General features: G+C 41.7%; 1 protein-coding gene across 5 annotated transcripts; it reads left to right on the plus strand.

The window, feature by feature from the left end:
* The first annotated feature begins 4,693 nt into the window (after positions 1–4,693).
* On the plus strand, positions 4,694–26,148 carry LOC139553591 (intraflagellar transport protein 43 homolog B). Of its 5 annotated transcripts, none has more exons than XR_011670685.1 (10): positions 4,694–4,812; positions 6,604–6,714; positions 10,982–11,046; positions 13,410–13,448; positions 14,668–14,714; positions 21,850–21,922; positions 23,772–23,847; positions 24,043–24,105; positions 24,500–24,667; positions 25,676–26,148. XR_011670685.1 is itself a non-coding variant. In XM_071366087.1 (10 exons), exons 2-10 carry the CDS (start codon positions 5,918–5,920, stop codon positions 24,608–24,610), a joined length of 624 nt encoding a protein of 207 aa, XP_071222188.1. In that variant the 5' UTR covers positions 4,758–4,812; positions 5,908–5,917; the 3' UTR covers positions 24,611–24,805. The 5 variants fall into 5 exon arrangements, 4 of the variants coding, with proteins under 4 accessions (XP_071222186.1, XP_071222189.1, XP_071222188.1 ...); XM_071366087.1 differs by lacking the exon at positions 25,676–26,148 and adding an exon at positions 5,908–5,956 and having other exon boundaries at positions 4,758–4,812; positions 24,500–24,805; XM_071366085.1 differs by lacking the exon at positions 25,676–26,148 and having other exon boundaries at positions 24,500–24,805.
* Positions 26,149–26,393: the final 245 nt, after the last annotated feature.

A 26,393-nucleotide genomic window follows, 5' to 3' on the forward strand; every position in this document is an offset into this window, starting at 1 on the left:
ACAGAAGAGCATTGGACATTTTTAAGAAGTGACCGTCTGCCCCCTAGTGGATATATGAAGCTAATGTGGAAGACATGATCTATTGCATATGACTTGATATAATTTTTTTTATTTTTTTTATTTTACCGTTATTTTACCAGGTAAGTTGACTGAGAACACGTTCTCATTTGCAGCAACGACCTGGGGAATAGTTACAGGGGAGAGGAGGGGGATGAATGAGCCAATTGTAAACTGGGGATTAATTAGGTGACCGTGATGGTTGAGGGCCAGATTGGGAATTTAGCCAGGACACCGGGGTTAACACCCCTACTCTTACGATAAGTGCCATGGGATCTTTAATGACCTCAGAGAGTCAGGACACCCGTTTTAACGTCCCATCCGAAAGACGGCACCCTACACAGAGCAGTGTCCCCAATCACTGCCCTGGGGCATTGGGATCTTTGTTTAGACCAGAGGAAAGAGTGCCTCCTACTGGCCCTCCAACACCACTTCCAGCAGCACCTGGTCTCCCATCCAGGGACTGACCAGGACCAACCCTGCTTAGCTTCAGAAGCAAGCCAGCAGTGGTATGCAGGGTGGTATATAATGAGCCTACTGTAAAATAAATAACTGCCACCCTTAACATAGAGCTCCAGTCAGTTTTAGAATAGGTAACTAGCAATAGGCTGGTGCTAAATATCTCAAAAACTAAAAGCAGATTTTTTTGTGACAATTCACTGGCTTAACTCGAAACCTCATCTGGACCTATTCTTGAATAATGTGGTTATTGAGCAAGTTGAATAGACTAAACTGCTTGGTGTCACCCTAGATAGCAAGCTATCAGGTCAAAACATAAACTCAATGGTTACTGTAATGGGAAGAGGTCTGTCCATGATAAGGCGTTGCTCTGCTTTCTTTATATCTCAGTCATCCAGACAGATCGTACAGGCCCTAGTTTTGTTGCACCTGGACTCCTGTCCAGTTGTGTGGTCAGGTGCGGCAAAGAAGGACATATAGGCAAATTGCAGTTTGTCCAAAACAGAGCAGCACGTATTGCACTTAGATGTACACGCAGTGCTGGAAAAAGTACTCAATTGTCATACTTGAGTAAAAGTGAAAATACCTTAATAGAAAATTACTCAAGTAAAAGAGAAAGTCACCCAGTAAAATACTACTTGAGTAAAAGTCTAAAAATAATTTGGTTTTAAATATACTTTAGTATCAAAAGTAAATGTAATTGCTAAAATATACTTAAGTATCAAAAGTAAAAGTATAAATCATTTCACATTCCTTATATTAAGCAAAAGAAAAGGCATGATTTTCTTGTTTTTATTTTATTCATGGCTAGCCAAGGGAACACTCCCAGACTTAGACAATCATTTACAAATAAATTATTTGTGTTTAGTGAGTCCGCCAGATCAGAGGAAGTAGGGATGACCAGGGATGTTCTCTTGATAAGTGTGTGAATTTCATAATTTTCCTGTCCTTAAAGCATTCAAAATGTAACGAGTACTTTTGGGTGTCAGGGAAAATGTATGGAGTAAAATGTACACTATTTCCTTCAGGAATGTAGCAGAGTAAGAGTAAAAGTTGTCAAAAATATTAATAATAAAGTACAGATACCCCAAAAAACGACTTAAGTATTTTTTTCTTATGTACTTTACACCACCGTGTACACAGAGGGCGAATGTCAATGACCTATATGTCAGTCTCTCCTGGCTCAAAGCTGAGGAGAGATTGACTGCATCACTATATTTGTGCGTGGTGTTTAAGGTACCCAACTGTCTGTTCAAGCAGTTGGGACACTCATCGGTATCACACAAGACATGCAAACAGAGGTCTCTTCACAGTCCCCAGTTCCAGAACAGAGGCTGGGAAACACAGAGTATTAAATAGAGCTATTACTAATTGGAACTATTTGCCACCTAATGTATCTCTAGCTAGCTATATAAATAGATAAAAAAAACAGATAAAAGAACACCTTACAGCACGATGTGGACTGTGAAGAGACACAGACATTTGTATGCATTTTGTATTGTATTATGTACGTGATACGTGGTTGGGATACGACTGTGATATGTGGTTGTCTCAGCCTGGCTATCTTAAGATGAATCCACTCTGTGGGTCGCTCTGTATATTTATGTATATTATGCATTTTATTTGTTGTGTTGTTTACTTTTTGGACCTTGGTAGCAGCTAATTGGGGATCCTAATAAATATGAAATACGTGAGATTCAGTTGGTGCGGAAGTGGAGATATGTCTGTTGCATGTGTCCTACCGTTTTCATACTATCTGCATACCTTTATTGTACTATCTGCGCCAGGTGAGAACTCAAACTCTCTCTGACAATTCTGGTTCGGTTCTACACATCCATCATTGGGTCCATCCTCACCTCACAGTCTGGTTTGGGTCTGCGTCTGCCTGCTACAAGGGCCAACTGCAACGCATCGTCCGGTCTGCAGAGGAGGTCATCGGCTGTCACCTGCCCTACATCAAGGACCTGCACGCCTCCAGGACAAGGAAGTGTGCAGGTAAGATAATCGCTGACCCTGCCCACCCCGGACAATCGTGACCAAAAACACCCGCCACCTGAACAGTTTCTTACCCCATGCTGTGGCCCTCATCAACCGGCCATTATGCTCATAGGGATTAAGTGACTTAACATTGGGCCGATTACTGCACCTTGTCATCAGTGACCTCAAATACTAATCTGCACTATACTGCATTTGCACTATGTAGGGGAGAGTGGGGTAAATTGAGCCACCCTTGTTTCTAGGAAACCATACTTAAAATTAATAATTTGACCAAATATTTAGGAAGAGGTCATCATTTCCTGGAGTCTGTGAAGAAAGAAACCACATGGAAAAAGTGGTAAACAATTTAGTTCCAGAAAAAGGATTTTCACCAAGTCAAATTAATTTATTGTGTTAGATGTTTCATGATGCTTGTATCTAAACCAAAGTAGATAATTTTAAGATTGTTCTAAACATCAGTTGCGGTCTCTATAAGATTCAATATGAGGTCCTAAACTGAGAATTAAAGTGCATCCTTGTAGCTGTGTGGGCTAATATACTCTAAATGTTTGCCTTGAAGCAAGTTGAGCAAATGTCCATGGGGTAACTTGAGCCAATGTCCATGGGGTAACTTGAGCCAATGGTTGAGCAAATTTAAGTGTTTTTGTCCCAGGCATAATGCAAGGAATTATCGCTAGATATGAGGTTAAAATACAAAATACAATTGTGATTGTGTCGAATTTGGGAAATAAAGATACATTTTAGCACTACCTTTATAAAACGAATTCAATACAGAAATTTGTAGGCGGCTTAACTTACACTGTCCCGCGGCTCAACTTACCCCATACCCGGGGTAAGTGGTGCCAAGAAACCACTTTTTTTGGGCATGCTATGTTTTTCGAAACTGTAATATTTACACGAATTCTGATTATTTCCATGGATACACAACATCCTGAAATACATTAAGATATCTTTGTTAGAAATAATACTATATTTCCCTTGACAGGGTGATGCTAAATGTAAAAAATTGCTCAACTTACCCCATTCTCCCCAACACATCAGCACAGCACTGTAGCCCTACACTGAGTGTACAAAACATTAAGAACACCTACTCTTTCCATGACATAGACTTACCATGTGAATCCAAGTGAAAGCTATGATCCTTTATCGATGTCACTTGTTAAATCCACTTAAATTAGTGTAGATGAAGTGGAGGAAACAGGTAAAAAAAAACGTTTTTTAAGCTTTGAGACATGAGACATGGATTGTCTATAAGTGCCATTCAGAGGGTGAATGGGCAAGATGAAAAATGGGGTAGGGATGCCATAGCAGCATCCCTCCCTCTGCGTATATATATCCCCTCTATAAATTGTATTTTCCCACTGTAACTAGCCTAGTCTCAAGAGTTTTATGTTTACTGTTCTGATAGGCCTATTGTATATTCTGTATGATGTCTGTTTGTATATTGTCTATTGCTGGCAGCACCTTCTCACTAAGGCAAATGATGGGTATGTGTAAATGTACTTTGCGAATAAAGGTGATTCTGATAAACCTGTATTAGCCTGTATGCTGAGAGTTTGAGTTATTGGGTCTGAGGCATATAGGCATATGTCCAACAAGTTCCTATGTCCTTCAACTTTGCTAAAGTTGTTTCTCCAATGATTTATACAATATAATTTCAGTAATGTCGTTTTTATTGTAAAAGCATGCTTCCCTAGGGACTAGTGAAATCTTTCATTGCAGAAATCGCTACCACTAAAATTGATCGAGATGTAGCATGATGTTTTAGGTCATGAATGACATGAACATACAGGTATGAAATATTTAGTGTAGTTCCAGGGAGAGGTTCCAAATCAGCATCTCAATATACGGCCAGTTCTAGTGGGCTTAAATCAACATCTACCGGCAAGATCCTAGTAAACAATACTGGACCTCCAGTCCAGTTGCTGGCATGCACCCAACTACCCATTGACTAACAAAAGTAAACTATCAAATGAGCTATACCGAACCTTGACTACAGGGCATGTAAGGCTAATAATAACAGTTAATACAGGCTATTTACATGACTGTGCGAGCTTTGGCTCAAATGAAGATGATTCATATTTTTTGTAATATCTATGTTTAAGGCCAGTTGTGCTATTACCAGACCGCTCTGCCTCTCGAGCATGGACCAAACACCAGCTCCCCCCAATTGTTGTCACCATGGAGATGGTTGCTGTGTGACGCTCCGGGTCTCCAGGAAGTAGCTTGCTACATCTGTCAACGCAAAAAAAAATGGACGATCATCTTAAACTTGGAGACAGTGGAGTTGTAAAGAATGTGAGTGATTTACGCTTTCAACTTGTATGCATACAGAGTATTTACAGAAGTAGCTAGCAATGTTTGGGATGACATGGAAAACCTTGAACTTTCTTGCGATCTCTGTTGTCCATGATTATGTGCCTTTGCTTTTCCATGCAGCTAGCTAGTATTAGTAAGCATAAAAAAGTAACGACCATAAAGCTAACCCTACCCTATTCATAGTCAGACGCTAGCTAACTAGATTTAGCGCTATTATGAAGGTACAGTAGCTATCTTCTTCTGGCGAAATTTGGTTAAGATCCCTGACGCTTGTGTAACAGTATAACTTTAAACCGTCCCCTCGCCCCGACACGGGCGCGAACCAGGGACCCTCTGCACACATCAACAACGGTTGCCCACGAAGCACGGTCGTTACCCATCGCTCCACAAAAGCCGCGGCCCTTGCACAGCAAGGGGAAACCCTACTTAAAGTCTCAGAGCAAGTGACGTAACTGATTGAAATGCTACTAGCGCGTACCCGCTAACTAGCTAGCCATTTCACATCCGTTACACTTGATCTGAACTCGAACACGCATCGCTTGCGCCGGTAGGTTTTGGAAGGATAAGGACCTAATTTTATATATCAGCAATACATAATTTTCAAAAAACCAAAAGGTTAAATTGATACACACCTTTGTTAGGGTTAGTGTGTTTCCACACGGCCATATCTCCATGTTACAGCGTGTGGTGTGTATGGAAGACAGAGGCAACTGTACCACCAGTGCTAATGATCTAGCATGCTCAACAGGACTAAAGGAGCCTAACGTTGCTTTACTCCTTAGTCCAAGGACGACATGTTCTGTTTAAAAGGCGAATTGGCTCTGAAAGCCAAAACACCCAAATACTCCATCTACACGAGAAATGATTCTCAATTGCGGTTTAGAAACATAAATCCCTCTACTTTCAAATCACATCAAAAGCGTTTCAGAAATGCAAAATACACACTTACTGTACACTGTTTAACCGGTTTACAGTATTTTTCAGTGACAATACCTGTGTGGTGTTTTTCTTCAGATAGCTAATTAGCACACGTAGTCAGTCCACTCTGTCTTCTGTCTGTTTTCTGTAAACAAGCGGCTGTAACATGGAAATATGGCACTGTGGGAACCCCAACTCAATAAAGGTCTGTATCAATTTAACCTTTTTGTTTTTTGAAAATGATTTCTCAAACATATGAAAGATAAGGTCCTTATGCTTCCAAAACCGTAGCTCAAGCGATGCGTGTCAATGTTCAGACCGAACTCCCCACTACAGAAGATGCCTTCCAATGACTCTTATGTGTAATGTAATGGAACTGAGAGTCATAATATTGGGCTAGCATTCTCCTTGTAACAGAATAAGGCTGCCAAAAATGTGTTAAAACATCATTTTGATGTGAAAGACATTTTAAATGTATTTTTTTGTTGTAATTTAGCAGAAGTGCTTATCCAGAGCGACTTACAATTAGGGTTACCTTGCTCAAGGGCACATTGACAGGTTTTTCACCTAGTAGGCTAGGGGATTTGAACCAGAAACCTTTCGGTTACTGGCCCAACGCTCTTAACCGCTAGGATACCTGCCGCTGAAAGTAAAGGGCTTTATGTTTCTAGAACCGTATCACAATTGAGAGTGGGTATGTGTAAATCCCTACTCCTTAAGAGTACATTCTTGGGTTACCATAAAGCCAGCAATTTTATCTCAAAAAGTCAATTCCTAGCTAATGCTTGAGAGTTTATGACGTGTTCGTGTCATTTTAAGATAATTTTCATCGACTTGAAATATGATTTTCAGGTTGCAAAGTTGGGTCGACGGGGTCAACGTACTCGACAGGCTGCAGAGCAAACATCTCTGGAGGAGCCTCGACACGTCAGGAAATCCTCTTCTTCTACATCGATGGGAGAGGTAGCTATGATTTGTGATTGATTATCAGTGCTGCTTGAAATGCATTTGTATTTCCCTAAAACCAAATATCATATATTATCTGTCATGGCCGTTAACTTCACTGCATACACTCAATCTGAATACGTGTGAATCATTTCTTATGCATGAACCAAGGACGAGGAAGAGGTATTGTATGAGGACACCTAAGTAATGATATGGCATGTCTTGGCAGTATTCCTTTTCAAACCCTGCAGAGTAACTTTATACCCCAATAACAGACAGTATACCCTCATAGTGTACAGTAGACTACATACTCAAATCAATACACATACCATATGATTTGAATGTAGACATTTTATATACCTACTCAGCTGTCACTTCTATTCTGAATACCTCACATTGTGGTATAAAGTTACTTTGTGTTGTATTCAAGGGATGCACTGCTTTATAGATGTAGGGTTATTACAGTACAGTAGTTTCTATGGATGCTGCTCCTTTTATGTAAAATGTGTTTGAAGTGGACCATGCACTTTCTTTGACTTAAAAGTTGTCCTACTGGTATTGATTTTTTTTTGGCAAAGCCCAAAAAACGGGCTAATTTCCTTCAGATATGAAACCGAAGGAGCAGGGTCTAGGTGTTAATTTTTAAGTGGGCCTATGCTGTTTGCTTTGGTACAACATTGCCCATTCTATAACTTCCCCTGTTATGAAGAGAGAGGATCGTCTTTAGTTAGTCTGATTTTCAGTGCTGTGTGGGGAGAGGCTAAAGGTCTACTGCTCGACTGTATTGATCCATGCTGATTCATACCAGCCTTTGCTCCTGGACCCTCATCTCCCACAGACACACAGAAAGTGATTACAGGCATAATTGCTTTCAAAGTCAAATTGGAAATGACGTATGACAATGTCAACCACTTTATTCCAAAGCATTGGCATTCATGGTATGGAGGTCTTGCTTGTCCCTAGAAGAGGCAAACTGTAAGCCACCCAACATTCCCTGACCAGGAATTCCAGCTATGCTTTTGCAGTAATCTTCCCAAATTAGGCCAACTTCCCTATTGTAGAATCAGGATTCTCGCGCCCCTAGTGACCTGACGTGCACATGAAATGTATTTTCTTCCCAGTGGCGTGCGACTTAGTAGATTTATTTATCAGCCCTGGTCTGCTTTTCCTATAAATACCCACTGATTGGTCACATTCCTGACATCCTTTTAAACAAAGGTTGAACTGCATTCATGGGCTGTTAGTCTGAGTTTGACCACCACAAGGGTCTACTGCTTGGACTTTCAGAAAAGTCTAGAATAGAAAATATGTAGCCTAACCCTTCACTATGATGACATTATTGCCTAAATACACCCCACTGCCACTATTCTACTATAACTGTAAAGTTCATATATGGTCATACAGTCTAGTGGAACAGTGGTGGTCGGTGAGATTTAAGATGAGGAAAGATTTTTTTTTTTTGAATGAGCATGGCCTTATTTTGATTACAGCATATTGGAAGACTGTCATATATATTCCATTCACCCAGCTCAATGTAACATCAATAGATTTAGGCTACTACATGATACTCACATTTTTCCTATAACTATCATGAGGTTGCCATAACCTAGCCTATGAGTGAAAGTTTACATTGTAGGTGCACAGGTCGAGAGAAAAATGTGAGTAATCAAGGTGACAGACAGTGACACATTCAATACCGCCTTGCACAGTCTTGCCTGCATCTAGCTGATTTAGGGTGTAATCCTTAGTTCAACAGTTGCAAATGAGAGAATTTCTATTGGACAAATTCAGGTATGTTTATCCCTGTTTCGTTCAGTTTACTTCCATTTATAAAACGTTTTTCAACAGAATCGGCGGAATGAATACACCCCTGATCACACGCAAAAACACAGTTCACTTTCATAGCAGTCACATACAAACAGCATGATAATTTTGCTCTTTGTAGAATTCCTTCTCGCTTCTACGCGCTCTCCTCCTCTCACCTTTTTCCATAGCTTGTGGACTTCAGTGCATAACACATCAGCTGTCTGTGACCAGGTGAAAAAAACATTCCAAGCCAAACATTCACATCATAACCGCTAACTGTTACACACAGCCTACACCGTTGTCACCATATTAGCTACCATCATACCTAGTCAACATAGTTACGAGGAACTAATGCGTTAGTATACCCACTACAAACATGCAGTACAGTGTACAGTCAGCAAGCAGTTTAGCAGTTACACTGGCAGGGCCTCTGTGGCAATAAATTAATAAAACCAAAAGTTTACATTGACTTGGAAGAGTTCCAGTGTTGGATAGCCATAGCCAGCTAGCTAATATAGCATCCCTCTCTGTTTGAGCCGGGTGTTTGAGTAGGCTAAACTAGCTAGCTGCATTAAATACATTAATTTGTTCAACTATTGTCTTTCTCTCTCTTTGAGTCAACTACTCACCCCTTTTTATGAAATGCAGTGCTAGCTGTAGCTTACGCGTTTAGTACTAGATTCATTCTCTGATCCTTTGATCGGGTGGACAACATGTCAGTTCATGCTGCAAGAGCTGTGATAGGTTGGAGGATGTCCTCCAGAAGTTGTAATAATTACTTTGTAAGTCTATTGAAGGGGGTGAGGACCATGAGCCTCCTAGGTTTTGCATTGAAGTCAATGTACCCAGAGGAGGACGGAAACTAGCTGTCCTCCGGCTACATCATGGTGCTACCCTACAGAGTGCTGTTGAGGTTACTGTAGCCCTTCATTGCAAAACAGGGTGTGTTAATCAATTATTTGGGCACGTAAATATATTTAATATAGTTTTATCTAAAAGGATAACTTTTTATGTTTCACTATTTTTATTTTATGAAATTCGCTTAGGAGGATGGTCCTCCCCTTCCTCCTCTGAGGAGCCTCCACTGTAGCTAAAAATGCCATGACGTTTTCAATGAACCTCCCTCGTTGGGTGAGGATGAAAACATTTCACTAAGTTTTTGTTATTTTCAAATAACTCATCATAAGCTAAAGATAGGCACGTTCAAAGAACACTTGCTTTTTGTATCATCTTTGTCATCAGTATTTACCCTCCTTTCGTGAACTCCTAATTACATAGTCTTCTGAGCATTTTTCCTGGTAGCAGACTGTAAAAGCGGGTTTTACCCTGAGGAATTGAACAGTATCGATGAGCTACCACATTTATTATTAATTTGGCCTCCCTTGTTCTTGTTGAAATCCCATTGTTTACTAATTTCATGAAATTACTTGTTCATCCTCACTCAACCTTCCAGCTTAACACCAGCAGCCTCCACCTCCCTCTCTAGATGCTGACATTCACATTTATAAATGGGTTTGGTGAAGGAACCAGCCATGAATAATTGATTTCCTCTTTCATGTCGCAACAAAGAAATTCCTCCTGGCCACTGTGTCTTTTGCAGACCCAATTTGGTAATGAGAGTGTTGTGCTTTTTTCCCCAAAATTAATTTGTCTGCTGCCCACCCTTGTGTGCTCTGAGGAATTCTTTCATTCAAGTGCTGGTCCCTGACTCCCCGGGCTCCGGTCTCAGGACCACAATCCAAACTCAATTGACTATTTTCAGTACTATTTTCAGAAACGAAGAATGAGAGGGAGAGGGTCATTTTTTCCTGTGAAGCTATTTTAGGTCAGGCTCGCAGCCCCCGGGCTGTCCTCTGTGTGGCAGTTCCCACACTCTGCTCCATATGTTCAGGCTCTGTGATTGGACAGCAGTTAAAACCATAATAAACAACAGCAATATGTCGTGCATGCCATTCCTAAGTATTTTGTAAGTGGGCTAAGTGAGAAGCTATGTCATTCATTGCTAGAAATGTGCAGCATGTAGGATGGTATAGTGCAGCAAACATAGATTACCAGAACACTGAAGAGAAGAATAGATCAAGTAGGCTTTCCCCAGTGATATGGGAAACTAATCGTTACTTGGTTTGTTGTAGCCTACACTTCACAAATTCAGTTCCATGAGTGGTTTGTGTTTTTAAACATCAGAGAGCCTCCTGTTGACTCATCTGAACTTATTAGGTCTGCTCCGTTTTGGAAATATGTTTGTGCATGGGTGCATGCTTTTATTTTTCTTTCTGGTTAAGCTTGATATAAAGTATTATTCTCACATAGATTTAGAGACCATGACATGCATGCCACAACGTACTTGCTATTTTGTACTCAGAATTATTCACATTTTCCTCCTGTATGTTTTCAACCTAAGTGTAGAATTTAATAGTTTAAAGGAGTTGTCTTGTCAGACCATTGTTATGCCTGTCATTAATGATCTCTCTCACATCAGGGACCCCCTCCTAAACCAGCCCGCATGCAAGGCGGCTGGGCTGAAGAGACTTCTGGATCAGCCAAGTGAGTATCTCCTTCTCTCAACAAATTGTATTTCCAGCCTCTAGTTAACTCTACCTCACCGTCTCCAACATGCATTATTTTGTTACTAATGATCTCTCATGCTGTAGACAGAGAATAGGATATTTATCAGTGCAAGTTCTTTACACTTTTTGCCCTGAATCAACAACGTTCCAGGGAGCCTCTCTGAGCAGTGAACTCCACATTCATCTTCATCAGGCGCGGGATCCGGTAATTGACATGGTTCATGTATCAGCCACAGGAGGGCACTGTTAGTCAGCTATCCACTTCATCACAGGGCTTAGGCCACTTCATCACCTCTTACGATGGCTGTCTAACTAAAGCACGCTCGCCTTTAAAGGCACACATGCCGTTGTGAATTCATTAAAATCTCTGTACAATGAATGTATGAATATTTCATACCACAGACAGATGGAATGTCTGGAACAAAATAATTTCCCCCCCAATAGAACACATTTAAATTACTGTACGTCTCCCTATGTGATGTCAGTGTGACTGTAGTCAGACTGTGGAACTGGCTCTCCACTCTTCCAGATGGCTCCATCTACCACTCTACTCCAGTCTCTGTGGGGAGGAGAGCTGGGGAGATGCATACATCCATACATTGAAGTGAACAAGACGATTCAATTGGGTTTATTTGCATGGTTTTCTGTGCCGATAGTGCATGTAAAGAGAACAGCAAATTCAATATATTTTTCTCACTCTGGGAAGGTCAGGGTGTCGCTTCCTTGCGTTAGTGTAACTTGTCTTGATTCCTGCGTTCAGAGAGATTGGAATACAGGAGGTGTTAAGGGTTTCTCACATGCATTGATCCTCTCTGAAACAAAGTAAGTAATGGCCCCCCCTGGAACCGGCAAGGACTTTTCCCTTCAATGTCACCCCTCATGCTCAATCACTGCTGCCCTCCTCCCCCTAATCCCAGCGCAGAAATCCCAGGATTTGTCGATCTATCACTCCTAATTGACACTAAATGATCTGTCAGTTTATTGATGAACCTTTGAAGCCGGGTTGTCACAATATATTTTATCCCTAACAACTTTTCCCAGACAGTTTTACCATGTCTATCGCTTCAGCCTACATGAGTCTTAATCAAGGGGCCTGTAATGTGTCTTAAGTGTCGCCAGCCCCGCCCCCAGTGCCAGGCACACAGGACAGGACACAGTCCAAGGGCAGCAAGGTGGGCTCCCTCAGCCTTGCCCTCTCTGATCTGTCTCACTGACCATCATGGCAGACTCCAGAGCTTCCAGAGATGAGTGAATATATCATTTATAAAGTATAATTTATAAACATACTCAATGTCATTACATTTCTTTTTCAGGTTATTGATACACAGTAATGAAAAATAATAAGAAAATGTTTTTTCAGTCCAGAGAAAATGACAGTATGTTTATTTTTTTTAAACCAGTAGGGGGCACTCCTTAACCAGGAGAAGCTGCAGAATGTGACATGCATCTCCTCCCCAAAAGAATCTCAGAAACACTCATATCTAATGTAACTTTGTATAAGTTGTCTTCACAGCCAAACATACCTAGACTGTCTTTGTCTAAAATTTCAAGAATGTAATAATTGATTTGCTTTTCTAATGCTGTTAAGATTAGTTTATTTGACAGTAGCCTGGTTTTGTTTAATATTATCTCCCCCGTTTACTGGTGTGAAACAGTGTTATGCTAAGAATAGTGTGTTGAGGTGAGAATGTGTGAAAAGACAGTGATTTGGTCAGAGTGTGTAGGGCGTGGCATGCGGTGCCACAGTCAAGCAGGGTTGTGTAAGAGAGGAGTCTGAAAATAACCCCGTGGTTCAGCAGGGGAGGAGGCTGAGGGCTCAGATAGAGAGATGGACAACAGAGAACACAATAGGTGTACCGCGGGCCCCTGGTATCATTAGAACACACATAAGACATGGCAACATTTGTAGAATTGCAGGAAATGACCATTACAACTGCTAAATGTTTCCTCTGCCAACAAGAGGGGTGTGAACAGTTTGGGGTCGCATGGGTTGCGAGGTGGGGGTTTGTTACTACGCATATGAATGACAATATCCATTCGGACCTTTGCCACCTAGGAAATATGTGTGACCGGACCTTCTCAAATAGTACTTGTACCCCTGACCTAGGCCCTATGAGGCTCAAATCAGACAGAACAACTAGCCTACATCAGAAACCAGCAGTGGTTTTTAAAGATGGATCTTACAAATAGAAAGAGAAGAACTGTTCAATAATAGAATTGGTAATTGTTTTGTTTTATTAAAATTGAATTGATTCTAGTCCTTTTATTTTTGTGGCACAAAAGTATTTTCTCTGTATTCCTTTGTTGCAAAGTCTTAACAATGATCTTTTTCCCCCTTAGGTCTGGAAGAAGACCTGCCATGGTGCAGGACGTGGAAGAGTACGTTTTCTCAGTCTCGTCTTTTTACTCAGAGTTTTTCCCTCAGTTGTTGATTAAATTAAATAACTATTTTGTTTAAAAAAACACAGGAGCAAAATTAGGCCAATTTAAATGTTTGTTTTTACCAATGCTCTGATGTGGAAATTGCTGTACTTTGAGATTGTCCTTGGTTGCAACTAATCCTCGCCTTCCAAGAACAATCACTTAAAAATCCTGCGTGACTGAGTTGTCATCACTTGTATTGTTGTTGGGAGCCAAGTTAGCCTGTAATTTTAGTTTTTCCATGTTACCAATGTTCATAATAGGCATTGAATAGACAGTAGTGACATGGAAGGAGACTAGAGAACATGGCGTGTTTTACTCATCATTGCTGGAGCCCCTTGCTTAAATAGTGGTGTTGAGACGCAGCTTTGACAGAAACACAGGCAGCACTTCAAAATAGTCCCTTGATATATGCTCTTTTCACCACCAGCCCATCTCAGTAACAGTTATTTACTGCCCCCGCTGTGTTAGTTTTGATTAATTCTCAGTTTTTTTTCTGGATCAGAACGGGGCTTCGCCATGCAGCTAAGAGAAAATGTTGCGGTTTTAAAGCTAATTTCCTGCAATTTTATGTATTTTGCCATGGCTAATGCTGTGTTCTTTTGCTCAAACATAATAACGAAATCGATACTGCTAAATTCATTTTTTAAATTTTCAATTCTCCCTGACTGTCTAGCTTTTATTTAGGTGATTGTTAGTTCTCATAGATTATTTTACAAAAAAATATATAGGTCCATTATCTTTTGAAAGTGTTTTTCCATCCTATTTTTTTTTAACACTATTTGGACTTAGGCAACCCGAAAAAATGCTTAGGTGGCCCACCCAAGGATTTCAATGGCAGAAAAATCCCTGATTCTTGGAGGGATACTGTTGAAGTAGCTGAAGCCCTGGGCTGCTCACAGTGACAGACAGGCAGGCAGTCCCACCGATGCTGCTGTGGCTGTGGAGCCTTTTGGCTGCGTCTGCTGCTTTATTGTAGACACAGACCCAGTCAGCCTGCAGCAGACAGACAGAGGCAGAGCAAGCCTCCTATCAGGCTGATCTAGAGCCTCGCTCAACCAACAGAAACAGGCCCATCATCAAAGCACAACAGCCCAATCCAAGTCTGGCTCCCTCTGATGACCTTACCGCTGAATGCCTTCAAAAATTCATACTCTCCCACTTCCTGTTTCTGCAGTCGACGCCTGCGACCACAAACCCCCCAGTGCTCGGATGATGAAGGAGGTGAGAGCACCCTTGCATCCCAGTCCTGCGTCTCTTCTGGAGGGCAGAGCTGAGTCCTCCAGTCCCTCTGCAGCACATTCATCCACTGGAAATAGAGCATATAAGTAACCTCTCATCGCGCTCTCTGACACTACATATTTCTTGTCAGTGCTATTGATGAATCCTTCATAAGAACTCTGTTTAGACCAGCTACTGAGAGATGCCCCATAACTAACCAGAGCACACAATCGTTTATAGATGAAAGTCACAGGTGAATATGTTCAGTTAGAACTGGGGGATCACTGATAATCCCCCTCATTCAATCACATTACACAAAGTCCATAACAGACCTCAAATACAGTATTCACTAAATTCATTCTCCTATTCATTGGCTGAAGTGTGGCAGGATTTAAGTGGCTGTCCCCTTTGAGCTTTTCACACACACGTCTTCTCACACACACACACACACACCGGGGCAGGTGCTGCAGAGCATGGATCCAGCGGTCACCTCAGGGTCCGGCTCTCCGCATCACAAACAATGTCAGGATAGATGGAGGACATTTCAGCAAAGCACAGCCTGGGATAATTGTTCCATTTTTCAGAGCAAAGCAGCAGGGGAAATAAGGGTGAAATTGCCTTAGCAAAGATAGGAGTTGTGATTCCCTGTTAGAACACTAAGGAGTTATACATATACATACCAATGACAATGACCAGGCTGGCTGGTGTTGTATAAGGAGGTTGTCTCTGAGGTATTAAACTGACATATTGATGAGGAACAGAAGCACTGTGTCTGCGGCTGTAGTTACTACTCTCACACATCGCTAAATAAATGAAACACATATACCTGCCATAGCCCTTTTCTGTGTATTTAGATTCTTAAAATACTATTAAAAATGTATTTACATGTTTCATCTTCTAGATTGTTATATGTTTGATGTTATGAACAACATTACTGGAATTAGATTGAGAAAATAATGTAAATGTTGTACATTGAGCTTACCAAACATTAGGAACATCTTCCTGAGCCCCCCCACACATTTGTTGCCCTCAGAACAGCGTCAAGTCGTCGGGGCATGGACTCTACAAGGTTTCGAATGCGTTCCACAGGGATGCTGGCCCATGTTGACACCACTGCTTCCCACAGTTGTCAAGTTGGCTGGTTGGCCCGTTCTTGATACACACAGGAAACTGTTGAGCATGAAAAACCCAGCAGTGTTGCAGTTCTTGACACAAACCGGTGCGCCTGACACCTATTGCCATACCCCGTTCAAAGGCACTTACATATTTTGTCTCCCCATTTACCCTTTGAAGGGTATATCCTCTTTTAGTTTTATGGCCAATTTGTTTTTACAAAGCATTTTTCATTTTTCTTCTGTTTTTTATATTTCTTATTTTAACAAATGGCTGTAAACATACATCCTGTTTTAGACACTGCTTTTAAGTTGCTATACCACACACACACACACACACACACACATACACACACACACACACACACGCACGCACGCACACACACGCACGCACGCACGCACGCAGTGGCTGAAAGGGTCAGTTGTGTGGAGACCCCAGTGGTATGCTTCTTACCCAGTAAATGCAGCTGGAAAGATAATTCCTCAGTGGAGGGAGACCTCTTAATACAGTGCCGGAGGCAGGGGCAGTGGAAATTGCAGTGCTGAGGGTTAGTGAGATAGCCCCTCCGATCTTGATTATGTCTCCTACCCTATCCCATATGTCCACTGGCTAGAGGCAGAGAGAGAGAGGGCTAGACCCTGCCCCCTTGTCCTCCTCTTCCCCTCGGCTGGCCTTCAGTCCCCTGCCAGTTACATTACAAAGAACTGCCATTACAAACACACTCATCTGTTCTAAATCTGTTTATTCCTCTCCCCCCTCTCTCTCTATTTATTTCTCATCTCTCTCTCCCCCCCTCTTTCTTTCTCATCTCTCTCTTTCTCATCTCTCTCTCTCATCTCTCTCTTTCTCATCTCTCTCCTCTCTCTCTTTCTTATCTCTCTTCTCTCTCTTTCTCATCTCTCTCGTTCTCATCTCTCTCCTCTCTCTTTCTTATCTCTCTCCTCTCATCTCTCTCTTTCTCATCTCTCTCTTTCTCATCTCTTTCCTCTCTCTCTTTCTTATCTCTCTTCTCTCTCCTCTCTCTCGTTCTCATCTCTCTCCTCTCTCATTCTCATCTCTCTCCTCTCTCTCTTATCTCATCTCTCTCCTCTCATCTCTCTCTTTCTCATCTCTCTCCTCTCTCTTTCTCCTCTCTCTTTCTCCTCTCTCTTTCTCTTTCTCCTCTCTCTCTTGGTCTCTCTCTCTTTCATCTCTCTCTCTCTCTCTCTCTCTCTCTCTCTCTCTCTCTCTCTCTCTCTCTCTCTCTCTCTCTCTCTCTCTCTCTCTCTCTCTCTCTCTCTCTCTCTCTCTCTCTCTCTCTCATTCTCATCTCTCTCCTCTCTCTCTTATCTCCTCTCTCTCCTCTCATCTCTCTCTTTCTCATCTCTCTCCTCTCTCTTTCTCCTCTCTCTTTCTCTTTCTCTCCTCTCTCTCTTGGTCTCTCTCTCTTTCATCTCTCTCTCTCTCTCTCTATCTCTCTCTCTCTCTCTCTCTCTCTCTCTCTCTCTCCTCTCATCTCTCTCTTTCTCATCTCTCTCCTCTCTCTTTCTCCTCTCTCTTTCTCCTCTCTCTATCTCTTTCTCTCCTCTCTCTCTTGGTCTCTCCTCTCTCTCTTGGTCTCTCTCTCTTTCATCTCTCTCTCTTGGTCTCTCTCTCTTTCATCTCTCTCTCTCTCTCTCTCTCTCTCTCTCTCTCTCTCTCTCTCTCTCTCTCTCTCTCTCTCTCTATCTCTCTCTCTCTCTCTCTCTCTCGCTCTCTCTCTCTCTCTCTGTGTGATCTGCTGAATATTGTCCCATAAGCCTTTCAAATGTGTCCCGTGCCTAGGTAATCATCCCACTGACTCGCTGCTTAGATTATAACAGCCCTGCCTGCCTGGTGATGTGGGGACGTTTCCCCAAAGTCACTGACTGAGGCGTGCCTGCCGGGAGTACAGTATGTCTACATTCACAGCAAATTATCCCCTTTTGATATTTACATGCTTCAGCGAGGAAACTCGCCGTGACCGTGTAATAAGGAGAGGCTTGGCCCAGTCGCCGCTAGACAAAGCAACCTTGATAGATGTCCAGGCTGGTATGTGGAAGGGAGGAAATGTATCAGGTAATTTGTGCCAGCAGTGCTGGGAACAGACAGCTCCTTCTGATGGAGTTGACCTTTCCTTCAGAAAAACTCTATAGCTTGTTTGCAGCTCATATTAATCCCCTCTTGACCTCCAGTAATAGGTTGAATTTGAAGCTCATTTAAAAATGTTGTTCCTATTTTCACTTAATAATAGAGTTTGCATATAGAGAACCTACCCCTAACTGCTTCACGTTGAACTCTCATAAAATAGTGTTGGTAGTGCATTATTGGCCGAGATGGGATGGGGGGAAACAACCCAAGAAGCTATTTGCAAAGAACAGGACGGCGAGGCTTTTTGATGTCATTGTGCTAAGACCATTACATTTGATTGGGGGTCCGGGGGGTACGGATTCTGCTGAACGCTGTGCTTTGTAAATGAGAGGACAAAGTGTCACCGGGGCCTCATGAATATGAAATAGCCGGGCCGCCTTTATTTGGATATCAGAAACACAGATGAATCTTGTCAGAGGCTAACCGAGTGTGGCATTTTTTTGTTATTATAATTTCTTTTGAAGAGAAAGGAATGAGTTATCAACTGATGATGAGGGTTGTTATCTGTGCAAAGTGGATGGAATTTGACCAGGTTTTTTCCTGTTTCCTTCAACAGAAGAAACATTCAGAACCTTAATCCTTTTTCTCATTTAGCTCATTCTATGAACACAAATAACTTCCTTTTTGAGTATTTTTCTTATGTCATTGCTGAAATCTTTGCTTATACAGTTATATGAGAATATTACAGACTAAACATCTCAGAGCATCTTTATTTTACAACCACCAGTGTGTTTTCAAAAAAGTATTTTGAAGGAATAGTGACACAGATGTACAAATATTTCTTCCCATCAGATCGTGCCTCTCATCTCCTGGCCTCTACTGTATTTAGCTCCTCTATTGACTTTCCCTTCAGGGTGCACTGCTGTGTTCAGAGATTACTGACATCCCTGCACCACTCCCCAGTTTCTCCCGGCCTATTCACTGACACCTAGCACACTGTATGACTGGAAGAAGTCAGAAGGAAATGTAGCTACACTGTTCAACGGTTATGGCTAGATGGTATATAGCTACGGATGGAAGTGACGCATAAATTGTTAAAATGTAAGAATTTTAACTAACCCTAAGCCTAACCACTGTCCTAACCTTAACCTAATTCTCCTAACCTAACCTGCTACATTAATTATCCTAACCTGCTGAATAAGTTATTCCAACTTGCTGATTTCTGTTCATAGCTGTATACCATATAGTAATCACCTTTTCAACTGCCTTCAACCAAAACCAGTATTGAAAAAAGAGACAAAACACATGGAAATCAGACCTATCCTCTGAGGTCACGTCGGTTGTTCTGTCTCTGCTTTTGTGTTCATTTAGAGTTGTTACATGGCAACAAGGACTAGGTAGATGTCTGTGACTTTGATGTTGACAGGCAAAAAACTCTACACTGATTCATCCTCCGCTCTTAAGATTCCTTGGAGAACTCTTGCCCGATAAAGAACCTTTGAGTTAAATCGGGGGTTCTTGACGTGTCATCTACACTTCTTCCGAATTTTAAATGTTTCTTGAAATGTATTGAAGCCTGCAGATGTCTCTTTCATAGCACACAGCAAATTGGCCAGTGTAACATTGCTAGTGTTGATTCAGGAGTTAAATTAACACTGTAAAGAGTTAAATTAACACTCAGTGGTGTAAAAGAACACCAGTGCTGGTGTTAATAACCAGAGTTGAACCAAAACCAAGCCCATCATCATATTTCCCAGCATGCTCTTGTCGTGGAAATTCTTACACAGGGACACTCTAAGTCAATCTTAAATGAATCATTGTTTATTGTCAGCACGCTGGAGAGGTTCCATAACATTGATGCACCAGAGTGAATGTTTGTCAGGAGCTCTAACGGGGCAGTCCCATTAGTTCTCTTATATACTTACACAGAAAGTAATATTTGCATGATTTAGCTTATTCATTATTCAAAATAATTTATCATTAACGTTTGCTTAATTCAAGTGATCGACCAATACTGGGTTATGCATGTAACAGACCAATACCTCACAAGGCTTCTTCTCTCTAAGCTGAGACCTTGAAACTAAGATATATTTTGTTCTTAAAACAAGGGTCTGGGTGTAATGCCAGATTGCAGATACTGATAGTGAGGATTTGCTCAGTCAGTCACTTGCATGAAGACAGAAACGGTTATTAGAAAAGTACACACAGAGATTTTTAAATAGAAAGCACCAACATAAAACTTTCCATCACACTCTTTTGCAGATTGATTTTTAGAATTGTTTGTTTAAATATCTATTTTTGGATGTACTGTACATTGATTGATTAATATAATCTTATGCTACTCAAATATACATAACATACACTTTTCTAAACGAATCCAATCTGTTACTTAGACTTATTTAATCCGTTAATGAAATGGTTGTTCCAGTTCAGATGCTTTAGCTAATCCCATTTTATTTATCCCAACCCGGGCGAACATTCTGAATGCAGGTTGCAGGTGAATACACATTCTAAATAATGGATATCCCCACTCTGACTGGATTCCAATATGAATTACACGTCACTTTGCAAGCCAGCATAACATAATGTGACTTGCAGGCCTGATGTGGCCTGTAAACTATGAGTTTCAGGCCATTTTATTAGGGTAAAACTAGGCGCTTAAAATAAGGCCTTGTGAAATATACACATTTACTTAGGATCTCACCTGAACGCCATGGGACTGAAATGAATGCAAAAACAATGTCTCTGTCACTAGCAAACACAGTCATGGGTGGTACTGGTAACTCTAAAATTCACTCAAAAGGCACCCTGGGAAATATGCTAATAGATATTTGCATAAAGTAAGGTGTTGAGTGTGTGTGTGGTTCTTCAAAGGACCATCCCATTTAAGGTTCTTCCGAGAACCTAAAATGGTTCCTCTGGTTTATGGCATCGCTCTGAAGAACCTTATTTGGTTCCAATTAGAACCTTTATTTTTAAGAGTGTATAATTGCAAAGTTTGCAAAAGTATGAATTGATCGGTTTCAGTTGTGTCAGTAGTGGAGACCTACTTTCCCCCAGATGATGTAATATACTTGTAGTTCATCTATTTCTATTTTGTTGTGTTTGTTTATAACATGACATAATGAATGTATTCATTTCATATTCATTTTACAAGTACATTAAGTGGCTTCAACATTTCAATATTCATCACAGTCTGTCTGTCTTGCTCGCCTCCCCATCTCCCACTCTAACAAAAGTCCATCTGAAATGTGCTGTGAAAGTTTGCCCGTCCTTCTTGGGAGCTGAGCCATGCTCTGTCCTGTTGCGTTTTGCCAATTAAAGCGGGTTCCCACTGTTTGAGCAGCGGGCTAGTGGCTCCTGGCACCGCAGCCCCTGCCAGGCCGCACCGTGACTTCCGACCCCACACAGATGGGCCCGCCAGCAAATACTCTTGCACATGGCTTGACGCCGCCCCTGTCCGAGTGGCAGAGTGGACACTGAGGTCGGCCTGCCGGCCACCACTGGTCCTGGGGGTGGGTGGCGCTGACAGGGCCAAAATGCTGGGGGAGCGGGGGGTTCTTTCCGGGGAGCCCCTGGCCAGCGCCCCTCTCGCAGCAGGAAGAGCTGCCGCCTGGTCTCCTGAATATTCATGGCCGCCTGGCTATTGTGACAGGGCAGCTCTATGGAAGATGCAGGGAGAGAGAGAGGGAGAGGACAAATCAGGTGCCAATTTACTCCCAGACACTCACGCTTACACACACACAAACTGTCATACCAAACACAAAGAAGACTGTATCTTAGTTTTTCTGTAATCCATGTCCAGTTTTTAATGTGGTTGACCACTATTGCATCTCAGTTAACATTTTAGGTGTAGAGATTGAATTACTAAATAATAGACAGTGTGACATTGATAAGATATTGATACAGTATGTCCTGGATGTATGTTGTGTTTTAGATATACCGGTGATCCCAGACCTTGACGAAGTACAAGAGGAAGACCTTAACATGCAAGTTGCTGCTCCTCCAAGGTACTGTAAAAACATATCACGCTCCACTCTAGTTGACCCCAGTCACTCTGGTAGATTCATGGCATCCCATCACTCAATTTTCATGATTGATGAAGTGCATCCTTTTGGTCAGTCTTGCACTTAAGTGAATACAGACACACCTGCACACCGTCTCACATACTGTTTCTGACTGCATAACTGTTATAAGTGACCAGATAGCTGTTCAGATGTTCATATATTACCAGATTCGCCATACCTCTGGCGGGTTGCTGACCCGTCTTCAGAGCCATGTACAGTACCCTACCTACATCTTAACATCAAGGAGAGTAAAAGATAAGAATACACTGGTCTTAGATGGTGACTTTGACTGTTACTTTGCCTCCTCTCATCATGGTATTGAAGGTGTCTTGGCATATTGGGCCTTTATGCAGAAATAACAGTTGAGATGTGATTTATGCACAACGGTTAGTGGGACCCTTACTAACGGGGCCCTTTGATTTACAGGGCAGTGAGAGACATGCCGACATGTGTCCGCTATGTAGCGCGGCTATGACAGCGGCGGAGGTTATTAGGCTGGGACCTGCTCTCTGTACGAGATAATATCCACATTGAACTCATTGCGGGAGCAATGTAGCGTGTAATGTGCAGTAAGTAGGACTGGCATGCACTGCTAGGCCCTCGCCACTTTCAGAGCCCCCCTCTTAATTCCAACTACAGATAAGCAGCTGGGTTTCAATTTGAGGCAGTTACCACTTGGCGCTCATCTCCTGATCTCTCTGTTCTTTAATGAACTCTCCATGACCTGTGTGCACTACCTCAAACTTCTGAGAAGATATCTGTCTCACAGAGTGATACTTGCAAGTTGTACTGTACTATGATACAGCTTCTAGATTGGTCTGGTGATATCTTACTGATGCAGGTAGTGAATACTTTACTGTATTTCAATAGACATGCACTAATCAGGCTAGTGAGGAAAAGCCAACAAGTTGGTGCTGTTTAGGAGGAGGGAGGACGATCGTTCTTTTTGAATGAGCATGGCCTTATTTATATTACTGCATATTGGATGACTGTCATTCATATTCCATTCACCCAGCTCAGTGTAACATCAATAGGTTTAGGCTACTACATGATACTCAAATTTTCCCTATACCCATCATGAGGTTGCTACAACCTAGCCTATGAATGCCAGTTTACAGTGTAGGTTCACAGGTTGAGAGAAATTTGCTTAATCAAGGTGACAGTCATTGACACATTCAATACCACCGTGCACAATCTCGCCTGCATCTAGCTGATCTAGAGTATAATCTTTAGTCCAATAGTTACAAACAATAGTTTATATTGAACACATTCAGGTATACACTGCAGTCCTAGCTAGCTGTATTATGCTTTATGCTTTCAGTACTAGATTAATTATCTGATCGTTTGATTGGATGGACAACATTTCAGTTCATGCTGCAAAAGCTCTGATAGGTTGGAGGACATCCTCCGGAAGTTGTCATAATTACTGTGTAAGTCTATTGAAGGGGGTGAGGACCATGAGCCTCCTAGGTTTTGTATTGAAGTCAATGTACCCAGAGGAGGACAGAAACTAGCTGTCCTCCGGCTGCACCATGGTGCTACCCTACACAGTGCTATTGAGGCTAGTGTATACCTTCATTGCAAAACAGTGTGTTTTAATCAATTATTTGGTGATGTGAATATATTTTATATTGTTTTATCAAAAGAGATAACTTTTTTTCATCTTTCACTTTTTATTTTTATGAAATTCACTGAGGAGGATGGTCCTCCCCTTCCTCCTCTGAGGAGCCTCCACTGGTAGCTACATTTATGATGGGATTTTTGTTTACATAGTGTTTGTCCTTCTCCCCAGCATCCAGGTGAACCGGGTAATGACATACAGAGATCTGGACAATGACCTCATGAAGTACTCTGCCTTCCAGACCCTGGTAAGACATCTCATATGGGGCCACACACACACAGCCAGGTTTCAACGGCTATTTATTTTGACTCTGTATTAGATTACCCAGCCCTCTCTCTTCCTCAAGGAGGTCCTTTTATGATGCATCCAATATAAATGACCTCTGTCTGTAGAGTGTGTTTCTGCAAGCTGGTGTTCTCATAAGGTCTCTGCCTCTACCTAGGACGGTGAGATTGACTTGAAGCTCATCACCAAGGTTTTAGCTCCAGAGCAGGAGGTGAGGGAGGTGAGTGAGTTTTTTGTAAATATAGCCGCTGTTCCCTGTGAAAGGGTGTCCAGATGTTTCTGAAGCACCAGGGGAGGTCGCCTCCCAGTCTCCCAGGTAATCAAGATTTATGATGTGTGCATTAACAAGCTCTATTCTCTTTCTCTCACCTTCCCTTGCCTCTCTCTTTCTCTCCTTCTCCCCCTCTGGTCTCTTCCGCTCTCTCTGTTTCTTATTCCCCTCTTTTCTCTCACACTTCTCTCATCTTTATTACACTATATATTTTCTTCCCCCCATTTTTGTATCTTTCTTTTCCCATATTCTCTCTCTCTCTCTCTCTCTCTCTCTCTCTCTCTCTCTCTCTCTCTCTCTCTCTCTCTCTCTCTCTCTCTCTCTCTCTCTCTCTCTCTCTCAGGAGGACGTGGGTTGGGACTGGGATCATCTGTTTACAGAGGTGTCCTCAGAGCTGCTGACGGAATGGGATCAAGGAGAGAAGGAGGAGCAGGTCCCGCTGTCTGTGTTATGAGGACAAGCATCCCCAAGTTGGGATAAAGTGGACCAGAACGTCTCCTCTGGGACCTGGGTGGGTGCATGTCAATGCTCCGTCGAAACATAGGGACCATCAAATATATGTAGCTTGCCTCGTATTGTTGTTCATATTCCAAATGTCTATTTCCAAGTGCAAAATGTATTTTATTTCCTAATAAATTTTAACAAACCACATTTGTATTTGTTGTGAAATGAATTACTCTAATTTTATGGTTGGTTCCAAATGAATTATCTCACAGAAGTTTAGTAAGACGTATATGATATTACACTGAAGTGCTATCTGTTTGACTCTACCTAAACTGCTAAAAGACAAACTCACCTTTACTTTAGAAAGCCTTCTAAATGATCTGATACAGATCAACATGCCCCTGTGTTTTCCGCCTGCACTATCAACCCCCCTGCACTATCAACATTAGTCCCATACAAGTACAAGGTTGATAATCAGCTAAGCTGAAATCCATTTAATTGTCTTCAAATTAACATTGTTCATTAAAGCCCACAACCTTATTGTTATTGACTGTGCCATTGACTTTATCTTCCAGCTCTTCGACAAGAGCAGCCCCTTCTTCACTATTATCTCAAATGAATTGAACACACTTCTCATTGACACCTGGGGGATTAGCATACATTATATAAGGGAGACATCTTCCTCCTTAGCAGAAGGCTGGAGGTGTCCAGGTGTGCTCTCTCCAAACTTACAGAACAACCATGCATCAAACCTAAACCACAGGGCCTTAGGAGAAGCAATAATACACAGGCCACCCGTGTCTGGTCTGGAGCGGGAAGTCACAAGATCTGCTGGTTGGCTATTGCGTAGCAACCTAGTGGTGCCAAAAGCCTTGGTCTGTCCTAGAAAGCCTATAAAAATTACGATCGTCAGAACAGTCAAACAAAAATAATTTAGACGGCTGTTTTGGGCTCTAAAATGTGTTTAAAATTATCAAGTTTGATCCCCACAGTGAATTCTTTTTAAGTTCGATACAAATTGAGATATTTAATTAATTAGTGATCCAATCTGACTACTACATTTGTCTTCACACAGGACCACGTGCTGACACAGACCAACCACGGCCCGGCAGTCAACGAGGAGGCTCGCGCTCCGAGGCCATAGACATTGGCCATGTTTGAGAGCATCAAAACCATATTATAAACTGGGTGGTTCGAGCCCTGAATGCTGATTGGCTGAAAGCTGGGGTATATCAGACCGTATACCACAGGTACATTTATTTTTACTCTGCTAATTACGTTGGTAACCAGTTTATAATAGCAATAAGGCACTTTGGGGGTTTGTGGTATATGGCCAATATAACACGGCTAAGGGCTGTATTCAAGCACTCGTGTTTAAGAACAGCACTTAGCCATGGTATATTGGCCATATACCACAACCGTTCGTGCCTTATTGCTGAAATGTATCATGGGTAAATTGTGACTGACTGACTGATGTACTAATATTAATGAGTGCATTCTGATCCAACCATAAATTCATACCCTACCGGTCAAAAGTTTCAGAATATCAACTCATTGAAGGGTTTTTCTTTATTTCTACTATTTTCAACATTGTAGAATAAAAGTGAAGACATCAAAACTATGAAATAACACATGGAATCATGTAGTAACAAAAAAGTGTTAAACAAATAAAAATATATTTCATATTTGAGATTCTTCAAAGTAGCCACCCTTTGCCTTGATGACAGCTTTGCACATCCTCTTTCCATTAATCATCCTTGAGATGTTTCTACAACTTGATTGGAGTCCACCTG

The sequence above is a fragment of the Salvelinus alpinus genome, chromosome 25 (assembly GCF_045679555.1).
Source record: "Salvelinus alpinus chromosome 25, SLU_Salpinus.1, whole genome shotgun sequence".
Taxonomy (NCBI): domain Eukaryota; kingdom Metazoa; phylum Chordata; class Actinopteri; order Salmoniformes; family Salmonidae; genus Salvelinus; species Salvelinus alpinus.